Source organism: Podarcis raffonei, chromosome 3 (genome assembly GCF_027172205.1).
Source record: "Podarcis raffonei isolate rPodRaf1 chromosome 3, rPodRaf1.pri, whole genome shotgun sequence".
Classification (NCBI taxonomy): Eukaryota; Metazoa; Chordata; class Lepidosauria; order Squamata; family Lacertidae; genus Podarcis; species Podarcis raffonei.
Genome location: NC_070604.1, coordinates 53,385,922 through 53,399,796, shown reverse-complemented (window position 1 = coordinate 53,399,796; position 13,875 = coordinate 53,385,922). Strand labels below are relative to the sequence as shown.

Here is a 13,875-nt window from a genome sequence, read left to right as displayed (position 1 = left end):
GTTATTTGTTATCTCCATAAAGCCTTTTTTAATGTTTTAATTTTTACAAAGTCTTAATATTTAAAATTGGGTTGAAATCAGGTTTGTAGGCAGAGGCATTTCTCATCTCCCACTCTGCAACCTGCACATGCCACCCCCGCCCCAAGCAGATTTTTCAGGGCATGTGGGGGCTACATGGAGAAGAAGTAAGAGAAGCATCACTGTGTGAGAGGATGCCTGCTTGCCTGACATTAGATTTCACCCTTAGGTCCCCAGTTAAAAGAAAGGAAAGCAGTCTTTGAGTCACAGTGGCTATTTTAAGGATAATTGGTGCTGGCTTCTAAACTAAAGGTGGCTTGTGTGACAAATCTGCTAACAGATGTCAGCTCTGTTTGGAAAAGCATGCCGAGATTTAAGGCTTAGTAAGCAAAAAACTAACTTTTGGTGTATTTTTAAATATCCAACACCATTGCTGAAGAACTTAACTCTGTGGTAGAATGCATTAACAGCTCAGTGCTATCCTGGACAAGGAGTTTTTCCTGCCGACTTTCTTATTTCCAGGCAGTTCATGCAAATCTTAAACAGCACAAGTCCATACATTTCTACTCAAAAGGAAATCCAATGGGGCTTACTTCCAGGTGTGTACAGATTTGCAACCTAAAGCACATACTCTTTGGTTTGGAGTAGGAACATCATTGTTTTTTCCTCTTCTTATTTTATTGCATAAATCTAAGGTGACAGCTCAAATAGGAATATTCTGTTTTGAAGACGTTTGCACCTCCTTCCTCAAATATAAATATTTTATCTCTATATTCACCATTATTATGCTTCCCTTCTGTGCTGCCACATCTCCAGAGATTAAACAGCTGCCATTTCTCCTTGCTCTACATTCCAAACTGTGAAGAAATGTACTAATGATGCAGAGCCGACCCTGTCATTAGGCAAAGTGGGGCAGCCACCTCAGGCAGTTGGTTTTGAGTGTTATGAAAGTGGAGCAGATTGTTAACTTACTTAATTATTAGTATATATTTGTCACAGAGCATGCCGGTCAGTAAATTACACAGTTCAAAGTTGTAGTTAACTCTTTATTAGCGAAAACATGATCTCCACAGACTGGGCTGAGTCTCAGGCTTCATGAGTACAGCAGCTCATTCCCTGTGGGTCTTACTCCATGAAATCAGTTGCCAAGATTAAGGTCCCCGCCCTCCCCTCTGCGGTCTAAGTCTCCTCCTCTCCAGGGCTTTCCCCAAGCAATCTGAGACTGCACCTGTGTGCAGCCAGTCTCTTATCTGCCCTTTTCATGCATCTCCTGGTTCTGGGAGATGGGGGAGAGAAGCTGGTTGCAGAGGGTGAGACACCCGTAACTTCACCAGCTTTGATTCATCCCTGCCTCTTGACCTCCCTCTTCCCACTTGCTAGCTTCATCTTCTGATTCTGAACTTCTCTGCCACGGACTCTCCCAGCTCATTAAGCCCTCTTACCCCTTCAGCTTTCAACACCTCCTCTTCCCAGTCTCCTCCCTCTGGCCACTCATCATCATCCCACCACCACTCTCTGAGCCTTCTTCCTTTGGTGGCTCCCCAGCTTGTTCCTCCCACCAGTCCTCTGTGTCTAACCAATCCATGACAATATTTTACTGCAAGGAAAAGAGGAGAGGTGCTTGTGGGATTTTCTGTGTCAGGTCTCCAAATAACCAAATGGCCTTGGTTGGGAGAAAGGTGCTATTTGCTGCTTCACCACAGGCTGCAAAACGTCGTGGGCTGGCCCAGGTTATGTCATAGTTCATTGCATTGAGTTGGAGACTGGAGTCTGCTGCCTTTGAAAATAGCGCTCCAATCATCTATTTCGGCCCTCGAGAAAAGAACTAGGTCACCCTCTCAATCCCAAAGTATCCTGGCAGTGTCCCTTTTCTCAACTCATGGGAGACCTTATGGCTGGATCATAATAGCAATAAATTAGAACTGAGCAACAGCTGGCCAAGTACAAACCACATAGCAGCAGAGATATAAACAAGTGGTAAACTGTCTGTGTCATGAATTTTTTGTGCCGTTTCTGGTGGTAGCTATGCAAACTATTGAAATAATTGTGCAGATGGGGGAAAAATGTGCATGTTAGTTACTTCTAGCATTTAGACCAGGTTTGGAGAGCTTTTTCAAGCTAGGGGCAACATTTCCTCTAGGCAGCCTTGTGGGGCTTCCTCATGCCAGTGGTGAACAGAGCCAGAGGCAAAAGGGGGCCAAGCAACAGATGTGTGACAGTAGCTCTTACCTCTGTACAGTAGACTAAATTCCAGCCATGCAAAGGTCAGAGGTTTCTAAACACACACACACTTCTCTCCATCTTAGGCAAGGAAAACACAGCAGGGCTGGTGGGAGATGTAGTCTGGGTACATTCTCTGTGGCCAGAAAGAGAGAGCAGTGGCTATTTTCAGCCCTTGATCCTGAGAGGGTTTTTTGGGTTTTTTGTCCCTGATTTATACAGTGTAGAACATGTGCCTGAAGAAAAGCTATTCTTAATTTTCAAAGCAGTGAACTAAGGGAACTTCTTTCTATTTATGGTTCTGCAGCATTACCCAATAAGTAAAACGGTGAGAAATAATGAGGAGTTTTTGCTTCCAGCTTTATCAGAAGGCATACTGTAGTTTTGGGGAAGCAATATCACTCTTTTCTTACTTTGCACATGAATTGAAATTGAAGATCCCAGCCTTTAGTGCTTCTTACCTACTTTTTTCTTCATCCACGAAGGGATTCATGTAAAAAAATGCTCTACTGGGTGGCAAAGACTGTGTGGATTGTGAATTCAAATTTCACCTTTTTTCTTTCTTTCTTTTTGGCATTCCTGTGTGGTGGAAAATCATAATGTCGGCACTGGCTCTGTCTGCTGTGCCACCTAACAATGGAATGAAGAAAGCCCCCAGGATCAAAAGTCAGGCTAATGGCAGGGAGGCTCAAAGACATGGCTGCCCATAGTGACAAAAAAAGCAAAACTCAGTCCTCCTTGATCTCTCAAAATTTTCCAGGCCTTCTAACAAAGGACAATAAGCTCATTTTTATATGCTGACATAGTAAGAGCAAGAAATAAAAACACACCAGCAGTTGTTTTTTTTAGGGCTGTGGAATTTGCAACATATACCACATATACCTTTCATAACCTATCTATAATGGGTCCTCCACCGGTTTCATGCAGGAATCTGATATGCCAGCACAAATAAATTAACTTGTGGTTGAAATGAATGGGAAGCATGCAAGAGATCCAAGTGTACAATTGTAGGTCTTTGGATTAGAGTATCTGTTAGTGATGCAGTTGGAACTTCCTTGTTTATGTGTACTAAATAAAAACCTCAATTTTCTTATAACTGGTTAAAACACTTGGGGCTTATCCACACTTATTTTGCCCCACTGCTTCCCATACAGGTCCATGCTTTAAAGCTCCGTGTTTGAGTGCTCCCCTTTTTTTGCTCCAGAGCTTTCCCCGCAAACACTTGCTCTTTAAAGTTGAATCAGAACAAATGGCTATTTGGGGTTTTTTGTGGACTGTGCCTGGAAAGCGCAGAGGGAAGGTAGGTGTGGATAAGCCCTTAGCTAGGAATCCTAGGGCTCCTTCAGATTGGCTTATACCTGGTCTTTATAGAGCATTGGTTCTGATTTGTTTGTGAGGACTTTTTAGGACAATGAGCATTCATTCCGATTTGTTTTTGCTGTGCTTACGTTTATTCGATTATTCTACACTTCTCAATGCATTTTCCCACCACTTTCCTAACCACAAAAATCCTCTCTTTCTGTGGATTTGTTGCACTGGGGTAAAGAACCCACTTTAATTGCAAAAACTTAAATTTTCTGTTATGCACTTGAATCCCTCCCACAAAATTTGAACAGTCTGAAGGTACCCTGATAGGTAAATCTGATGAGGGGCCTCAGGAAGGGGCATAAAGGATGCTTTGCCAGCAGAGGCAGAGGTACATCAGCAGGATGAAATCAAACGCTAAAGAATGTTGGATCTGGAGCAGATTTTGTGCTTTCTAATAGAAAAGCACCGTAACGTGTTATCTCCAGGTTGACTTTGAAATCTTTCTATTTTATGAAAGCACAGTACAGTAAAATATGAAGGTCAGACTTTCTTACTGCTGTACCAAAACGTTTCTTTTTTTAAAAAAAGGGAATTGGCAACAAGTTGGATTGCTGTAGCCAGCAGGTGTACTTACTAAAAAGTTTGACAAGTGGAAAAATGCCTATGATGTCTGAACAGAAATGGAAGATGGGAAACGGCAGGAAGAGAAAGGGGAAAGGGCTTGTTAATGTAGGGCCTTCCTTTTAAAATCTTGGGGAAATAGCTAGTGATAAAATCGAAAGCTCTTTTAAAAACCATCATGTTAAGGTGATAAATCCTAAACTATTAGAGCATGTGATTCAACAAGAAACATCTGTCTTCAGTTCTATAATTGAATTATGGGCTCATGCAAGACTGATGGTGCATGATACAAATTAAGTTCCACCAGGATCATGCTTACACAATCAGGACCGAGTTGAACCTTGGTGAAAGCCTAGGAATGCCATTATGATTACTACAACTTAATTTTGTGCATTAACCATTACCACGTGTGAGCCTTCTTTCCAATGATATGTCAACACACAAGCGTATGCTGTTTCTATGGCAAACTGTTATTGGTAGCCAAGTAGCAGGTGTTTCCATTTAATATTTTAGAACTAAGCTCATTTGTGGCATCTTGACCTTCACCAGTTAAACCTTCATCATTGAGGTGAAGTCATTGCTTTTAGAATAAGATAAATTCAGTGGACATCAAATAGTCCTTTAAAAAAATGGAATGTCACTGTTGTGTTGAAAACTGTCAGGTTTGTTTCCCATTTATAAATGTGTTTTAATGATATTGTAACTGTAATTTTGAAGCTAAGGGCTACATTTCCCAACAGCCTCGTTGACTATGACCTAGAAAAAGTAGCTATCCATCCTCTGGGAGATGAAGGAAGGAGTCAGGCTAGAAAATGAGCAGTGTTGGTGGTGGAACACAGGAAGATAACTACTGTCTGGGAGCATTCTTCAAGTGCTGGTGAAGCATTAGTCCTATTAAGATGTTTGAAATCTGCATATTTTCCAGGGATGGATGGTTCAGGCAGTTTCGGTCCACGTCAGTTTCACAAGTGATAATTCCCAAGTCTGTTCAGTCATCACATTTACCATACCTTGTGAATTTTTTAAAACCTGCAAGGAAATTTGTTCTTAATTGCACCACTAAGTATATACAGTGGTACCTCGGGTTAAGTACTTAATTCGTTCTGGAGGTCCGTTCTTAACCTGAAACTGTTCTTAACCTGAAGCACCACTTTAGCTAATAGGGCCTTCAGAGCACAATTTCTGTTTTCATCCTGAAGCAAAGTTCTTAATCCGAGGTACTATTTCTGGGTTAGCGGAGTCTGTAACCTGAAGCGTATGTAACCCGAGGTACCACTGTATATACTTAAATATTTTATCTCAACATACACATTTGGCATCTTTTTAATTTTAAAATGTGAATTTTAAAATACATCTTGGTACTTTTTTATAGCCAAGAATGGTATCACAAAATTCAGAGAAGTGCAAAATCAGTGCAATGGTTTTAGAGCACTATGGGCAGAATCTAGAAGCTAGAGGAGGCCAGTAGAGAAGTCAGGGGAGAGAAGGCTGAGGTGATGGGCAGAGGTTTCAGGAGCTTGGAGGCAAAGAGTAAAATGGAACCAGGCAGATGTTGAAGAGGAGGACATGGCAAGGATGACTGAATGGGGAGATTGGTGGCCTATTGGAGTGTGGTAGGGGAGCAGCCTGAAAATAATTATGTGGTGGTAAGGAGTAGTGGCAGACTTCGGTCTTTGAAATTTCAGCAGTGCCCTGTGCAAGGCCAGAATTTGTGTCTTCCTGCCTCTCAACCTTCTGTTCTACTTAATTCACTAGGTCACAGTTGCAATGCCCTGCAGTGCCCTGAGGCTCAGTGCCCAGTTTGGAGGATCTGGTCACGCTGTCCTAAATCTGCCTCTGAGAGGAAGGATAATGGTAGGGAAGTTGTCAAGCAGGAAGGGATAGAATCAGGAAGGCTAGTGCAGGGGTCAGCAACCTTCTTCAGCCGTGAGCCGGTCCACCGTTCCTCAGTCCATGTGGTGGGCCGGACTATATTTTGAAAAAAATAAAAAATGAACAAATGCCTCACAAATAACCCAGAGATGCATTTTAAATAAAAGCACACATTCTACTCATGTAAAAACACACTGATTCCCGGACTGTCCACAGGCTGGATTGAGAAGGCGATTGGGCCGCATCCATCCCCCGGGCCTTAGGTTGCCTACCCCTGGGCTAGTGAGAACAGCAAGGCAGTTAACTTGTCAAATCAGGCAGAAGGAAACAGGAAAATTGCAGAAGGGCTTGGGAAGAGAGAGAGTTCAGAACAAATAGTTTCCATTTAATATTTTGCTCCTCCTTTAGTGTTAAAACCGAAGCTAACTAAAAATAGCAGCATATTTTAATTATCATGCATGACTATTATTTTACAGTTCAACCCAGCCCCCTTGGGTGTTCTCACAAGCGATGCTGAAAATGCCGCGGTCTGGGATGTGTTGTTTGTATATGTTGCTAATGTGAGAAAGGAAAATGGCTGTTTTAAGATCTAGTGAACAGTCTAATGGATGTCTCTTTTTCTTTCTTCATTCCATTTGCAGAGCTGGAAAAGTGGGAGCACTTAGGTATGCCTCACTTGTGAAAACAGCTTTCAAATTCAAATCTGGATATTTTTTTTAGGAGCTTGCTGTTATCTGTGATTATCTTCTGAATAATGGTGAAGGCTGGCAGAAAGTTAGAGGCTATGAATCTGCAGAGAGCCTAGGCATGAATTTCAGCGGAGAGATGTTAATTTAAATGAAGAGGTTAAACTGAGTGGAAGGGAGATTCTGGGAAGTAGTAACTGAATCGGGTATCTGTTACTCCCCTGTAACATGTCCTAGCAATGAAGGCTTTTGGTGTGATGTTCCTGTGGTACTGTTGTGATTCTTCCTTGTGTTCTTTCTTTCTTCTGCATCTGGCTCAAGTCTTTGATAGGTTACAGCAGGCAGTCCTTATGTTGTTCTTTTTGCAAAGGCACCATGGGATGTAAGATACTTCCCCTTCATAGGAAAAGAAGCATTTTGTAAGCAACCAAAGCAATTCATGCGTGTTTTGCAAGAGGCATCATAACCTGGTTTGAGGTGGGACCTCCTGGATAGGGGCATAAAGTATCTGCCTGGGGATGATAAATCCTGAGCTCTAGGAGTAACCTGTTTCTGGAAAATGAGCAGTGGTGGTGAGGTTGCCCCCCAAAAACCTAATGAGGAAATGGTGTGAGTGGTAGCTAGATGAAGAATCTGTTCCTTTCCTGCTCGCCTCCTGCCATGGATCATTAACCAGGATGACCAAGGCCCTTTCAGTGCCAAAAATCATGGAAAAAGCAGATTGAAGCAGATATTGATCATCAGTATCATCCAGAAATACCTGAAGCGGCTTGGCAGCAGTGGACATTTTGACTTGCCTAAAGCTTCTTAAAGGCTTTGAATTGCAGAGATTTGAATTGGTTACTTTGTGGCTCATGCTCTTAACTACCATGGGACTCCAGATGTTGTATCCAGCTAGGGTTGCACTTTCTGCAGGTCATTAGGAAGCTGGGATTTGTTTGTAAAAAAAAAAAAAAATTGGGCAAGAAGTGAAAGAAGCTGCTTGGTGTTGACTGACTCAGTAGGCTTTTTGAATGATGGCAGCTTTAGGGCACGGCTCAATACTGCCGTGTTACTAGTATTCACTGCCTGTGCATTCTTGCTTCTGTCCAATTCCTGCTCTATTCTGTTCAGCTGTAAATAAATAAAGAGACCATATCAATTTTCTAGCACCCTCTCCTCCCAAAGATGATAATCCTGGTAACAGCTGCCATGAACTTCTCTTTGCGTGCTAAAGGGAGTATGGGGAAAGAATTAAATGCAGCAGTTATAGTTATAACGCTGAACAATCAAACACAATTATTGCACATATTTGAATTGCTGTTGTGAATTGGTGGGAGGATGGTTAGCCTGCATGATGCCTGAGTGCCATCCCTGGTATAACAAAAGAAGTTGCTCTCTGCCAGAGGGCAAATGGATGGGCCCCCTCCCTCACCTGGCCGGTGTTTGGGAAACAAGGGCAGAGTGAGCTGAGGGGAGAGCTGCAAGCGGGCAGAAGCTGGGAGAGAGGCATGACTGGTCTATGCTAGAATCCAAGGCTGTGACTATGGGGGAAGCAAGACCTTTGGGGGTGTGAACGCTGTGAGCTCCTGCAACTTAGGCTCAGGTTGTATGGATTTGTGAATAAACCATATATCGTAAAGGCACCACAGTCTCTGCTGTCTCACATTCTGTGGAAGCGCCTGGAGCCCCTGGAATCTTGTACCACGCGGAGGTTGGGGTGATGTGTGACATACCGTAATGTTTCTGCTTGTTTAAATATTTGCTTTGTGTTAGAAATACATAAAACTCTTTCTAATCAGCTGCAGGTATAATTTCAAATGCATTGTAACGTGCTTTTACATTCAGTGAGAGGCTGCTGATTGAGATTGGTTATATATTGCAAACTTGCCACATAGCTTAAAACCAGAACAGTGTAAACAAGCTGCAAATATTTGTTCTTCTGTCAAAAAGGAGCAACAGGGGCTCGCTGTTGTAAATCATGAATTCTTTTATGTAAACATCCGGTATGCTAGGGAATCCAGCTGTGTCTGGGCCTATGGCACTTCACATCAAAACTGCAGATAAGATGGGATTTTTCTTCTGCACTACAGATGATTCCAAGTAAACATGCATAGGATTCCACTCTGAGTCCTACTAACCTCGGTGAGAGAATTAAACATAACCTCAACTTTTGATGCCTACCTTTGGGACTGGATTGTGCCCATTGTTAGCAGAATCTTTTCCTCCAGTCCACAAGTTCATCTTTAGCAGATCTGCACTGTATGTTTAAAGCACATCCAATGTTCATTTAAAGCACATCACTTCCCCTAAGGAATCCTGGGTACTGTTGTTTGAGAAGGGCGCTGGGAATTGCAACTTTGTGAGGGGAAACTATGGTCCTCATGATTGTTTGGGAGAAGTCCAGTGCTTTAAATGTGCATTAAATGTGTATTGTGTGGATCAGGGTGGGGTGGGGTGGGGGAGAGCAACTCATTTTATTGATGGTTGATGGCAGAAGAGATTAAGTTAAGGTGCTTTTTTAAAAAGAAGAAGAAGAAGAAAGCCACCACTTTAAGGCTTTTACAGTGTGTGAGTTTTAGTTGAATTGCCTGCCTTTAGTGCAATATTTTTCATAGAAAAATAGAAATGTAAATAAGAGAACCTCAGTCATTTCTACAAAAGTTTGTCTAGTCCACGGGGATTCTATATTCTATTCTATAGTAACTGCTGCATTTTACTACCACAGGAAAGCCTCTGAAATGTGAAGTTAAGAACAGGGTTTTCAAGGGGTCAGGTTACCAACTTAGAAGACTTTAAAAGGAGATTAGACAAATTCATGGTGGATTAGGCTGTCGGTGGCTACTCACCCAATGGCTCTGTTCTACCTTCACTGTTGGAGGCAATATAGAGTTGCTAGAAACCAAAGATGGGGACAGTGTTGTTGCACTCAGGTCCTGCTTGTGGGCTTCCCATTGGCTTCTGGGTGGCCACTGTGAGAAGAGGATGCTGGACAAGATGCAATACCGGCCTTGGGGGCCTGACCCAGCAGGCTGTTCTTATTCTTAGGTAGATGAAGGAAAAACCTGTCAATGGCTGTTACTATTTGAGCTAATCAGAATGCCCAGAGTCAAAGATGCTACACCTTTACTTACACAATGCTGGGGACAAAAAATAGCAAGGGCTGCGGCCTCACACTCTGCTTGTAGGTTTCCCAGAGGCATCTGTCTGGTCACTCTTGAAAACTATACTAGGCTACTGGCAGACGAAGGTGGGGGTGACATCGCGGCCCATCCTGGGGGGGGATGACATCGCAGCCACCCCCACCCCCCAGGGCACTTGGCGCACACCCTCGAGATGCTTGCTACTCACCGCACACGTCCTGGGACAACACTGCTTGCTGCGCACCCCTCCGACGTGTACCATGCCCCTGCCAGTGGCACGCCACACCCCCTGGGGTGCATGCCAGCCACGCCCCCGGATATACACCACTCCCAGTGCCAGAGCAGGTTGCTCCACCACTGTACTAGACTAGGGATGACCCCCTTTGGATGATCTAACAGGGCTCTTTTTATGTTCTTTTTTATTCAGGTTTTATTGGCAAGAAACCTGCTCCCAGATCAGTCCAGGGAAATCCACAATTCAGGATAGTACAGAAGGGATGTCTCAGGCTTTAAAGCCATTCTTCTTAATAGCTTTTATGGGTGTGTCAGCAGGCCCTAAACACCCTAATAGTAGAAGTTATGGGATGATAATAGACCCTTGCTCTGGGTAGCCTTGGACTGTGTTTTACTCGTGTGTGTGTGTGCGTGTGTGCGCGCTTGTGTATTGAAAGGCAGGAGAAGTCCTTATATATTGGCAAGATATATAGGTTTTCCATCCTGCCGTTATATGAAGCAGGCTTGTGGTGCTCTGTGTTTGTTGTGCTGCTCATCCAGTCCTTGTGTGTATCTCTTGATTGAGGTACTAATATCCCAGGAACAGAATCCTAAACAAATCCTACAAGAGCAAAACACCAAATGCTCCCTATGCCAAGAATAGTTCGTGGTGATGGAACAGCTATTAAGGGGGGAACTCTTCCCAAGTAGCCCATATAAGAAAGGAAATTGTTACAAGCCACTCCTTTATTTGCATATGGCTTAAACATGTAAATATACAATGTGGTAGATTTGTCATCCATGCAAAGTATAGGAACTAGGGAAATTATTTTCTCCCTTCTTTCCCAAACAGAAAAGATTACAGTGCTTAACTTTGACACCATGGCTATGTAACCTAAATCTCTTTGGACCCAAGCACTGCAGATATGATCGCTTGTTATGTGCAGAGATGCAGGAAACCTGATGTGTGGTAAATTGGGATATCTTGCTTTCTCTAGTGGCTTTTATCACATGCTGTGATAACGCTGGCAAATAGCTTCTCTCAGGTACTTACTCTCAACTGATTGTTCTCTGTAGGGAACTTTAAATGGCACTCAGGTCAATGCCAGATATATCAGAAATCCCATTAACCTTGTTGTTGCAGATATTAAGGCCCCCTTGGCCCTGACTATTGTAGCGAAAGCCTGAGAGTTCATTCCCTCCCTCTCTCCTGGGAACAGGAACAGCTCCTGTCTCTAACCATTTGGTCTGCTGCCACCAGCCCTTCCTTTTCCTCTGACTTTGAGAGAAGGGCAGTGCTCAAGGCTGTGAGCAATTCATCCTGGTTAGGGAGATGTGGGAGCATCCAGCCCACACCTCTCTCCCTCTACGAAGGAGGGCAGCTAGCTCTCCCTAGACATGAAAACAGCATGGATCCAGAGATCTAGGCACCCTGGAGAGAAGACTATCTTGTGAGCAGTCACAACAACACATGATTAAACCCCTACAACCAGTTTTAAGAGAATGGGGTTTAAGGGAACAAAAAGGGAAAAGGCAGAATACTGCATGAAAGGAAGTAAAAAGCACTTCACACATTTCAAGCTAAGTAAACTACAGCTTGAGGCCTCAGATTAAGAGGGGGCTCTAAATGCTTTTTTCATTCTTTCTAAATTTTATGATATGTGCATAAAAGGGTGCATGCCTCTTCTGCTTCGTTAAGTGCTAAACTATGTGTGTTTTATGTTCCTGAGCATAAAAAGTTTTCATATATGCTAAGTAAGAATTCAGAAGGTACTTTCATTTAAAGGTGTTTCATGTGCTATGGGATCTCTTAAAGTTGACTAGGGTTATAGTCTCAGCATGTCTTCATCTGGCCCTGATACCAAGTCTACTCTATCCTAAGTAAAAAGGTAAAGGTAAAGGACCCCTGACAGTTAAGTCCAGTCACGGACGACTCTGGGGTTGCAAGTCTCATCTTGCTTTACCGGCTGAGGGACCCGACATTTGTCCGCAGACAGTTTTTCCAGGTCATGTGGCCAGCATGACTAAGCTGCTTGTGTTGAAACCAGAGCAGTGCACCGAAATGCTGTTTACCTTCCCGCAGGAACTTGCACTTGGACGTGCTTTCGAACTGCTAGGTTGGCTGGAGCTGGGACCGAGCTACTATCCTAAGTATCTATCTAAGTATCTAAGCAACTATCCTAAGTAGTTACTCACAAACATAGGCCCCTGAGTAATGCAGCACCAGGTAGATTGGATGGACGGTGAATATTGGCCAAATTCCATTGTGAAGGGTTCCTTGTCCGGTGGGCTCTGATTGACAGGTGGCTCTGAGCAAGCCAGTCTGATGAGTGGCACATAGCCAGGAAAGGTACTGTTACCACCTTTTGGGATGCGGCTATCACAGTGTTAATGACTGTCAGAGTTGCCCAACTTCCCTGCCAGACAGCAAGCTTTGCACAGCTTGCGCACTGAGACTTGGCAGGAGCTTCCACGGTCTGCCTGCCTCTAGGGAATGGAAGCTGAGGGAACTGTGAAGCTTTTTTAAAAAAAATTAAGACATAGGCTGGGACTGTGCCACAACAATGAGTCCAGTTGGCATGTTACATTCCTTTCAGTACTTCTACAAGTGCACTCCCGGTATGTTTTTTGGTCATATAAAAGAAACCAGAAATGGATTATCAGTGCTATCTCAAGGCTCTCTGATGAGCTCTGGATTTCATCCGTCCTTGTAGCAGCTAAGTGCACCAGCTCCACACGGCTGTGAGTAGAGCAGGGGCTATGGGCCTGCGGGTTTAGAAATTAGAAGTCTTTATTACTTTTCATTCTAGTTGCTGAAGAAATTGCATGTAAACATAAGTATACTTCAAATTTATCTGTCTCCTCTTTCCCCAGTCTCCCATACTCAGCATCAGCATGTGAAAGAATGACAATGTAGCACCAGGGAAACAGATTATACATGGAACATAATGCTGGCAAATGCATGGTGAATCATTAAAGCAACATTCTTTTGTCTCTCCTGAGGGCAATTTGCAGCAGGAACATAAAATGTTTTTCAGATGCTCATGGTGTCCTGGTGATAAGCACCGTGTAGGTAGAATGCTTAAGACACAGAACCTGCACACTCCTTTGGCATCTCCATTTTTATTACTGAGCCTGAAATAATGAAGGTTAGGTGTGCAACAATATCAGCACCAGCAGCAGTATCATTGCTAAGTTTATTGCATGCCCTTCAACAGCAGATCTCAGGACAATTTAAAATTCAGAAATTAAAAACAGTTCAAACAAATTGCAGGAGTAGGGAGTGTGCATTGTGAGAACAAAAGAAGGTGCATTACACCAAGCCAGGTTCTTTGTCAATCCATCCCCAAATTGTCTAGGGCAGGGGCCATAACTCAGTGGCAGGGGATCTGCTATGTATGCAGAAAGTCCCACATTCTATGCTTGGCATCTCCAGACAAGACTGGGAGAGACTCCTACCTGAAACCCTGGAGAGCCACTGCCAGTGTAGATAAAATTGAACTAGATGGACCGAAGTCTGATATTGTATAAAGCAGTTTCCTGTGACTCGATGTCTCTTGACTGACGGCAGTTTTCCAGGATCTCAGGCAGCAAAGTGACCCTTTTAGCTAAATATGCCATGGAATCGGGGATTGAACTAAGTAGGCAAAGTATGTGCTATGCTCCTTCCCTGGAAATTTCCTACAGTTCCACACTGTAAAATGAATCTGGAAATAAGGAGGAAAAATCAATCTTTGGCACACCATGAAGCCGCCTTATACTATTCTATTAATGTCTGGGAAAATGTAATTTTAATGTGTGCATAGTGGCATGAC

The 13,875-nt window shown here is 43.3% G+C and overlaps 1 protein-coding gene across 2 annotated transcripts in view; it reads left to right on the top strand.

The window, feature by feature from the left end:
* The window catches only part of METTL24 (methyltransferase like 24), an 81,029-nt gene that overhangs the window by 55,282 nt on the left and 11,872 nt on the right, over window positions 1-13,875 (top strand). Inside the window, exon 5 of one of the 2 annotated variants that reach the window (XM_053381666.1) lies at window positions 4,135-4,275. The exons of the other annotated variant lie outside the window; for it this stretch is intronic. Coding sequence (XP_053237641.1) covers window positions 4,135-4,275 — 141 coding nt within the window. The remainder of the gene's footprint in view (window positions 1-4,134; window positions 4,276-13,875) is intronic. 2 annotated transcript variants of the gene reach the window in all.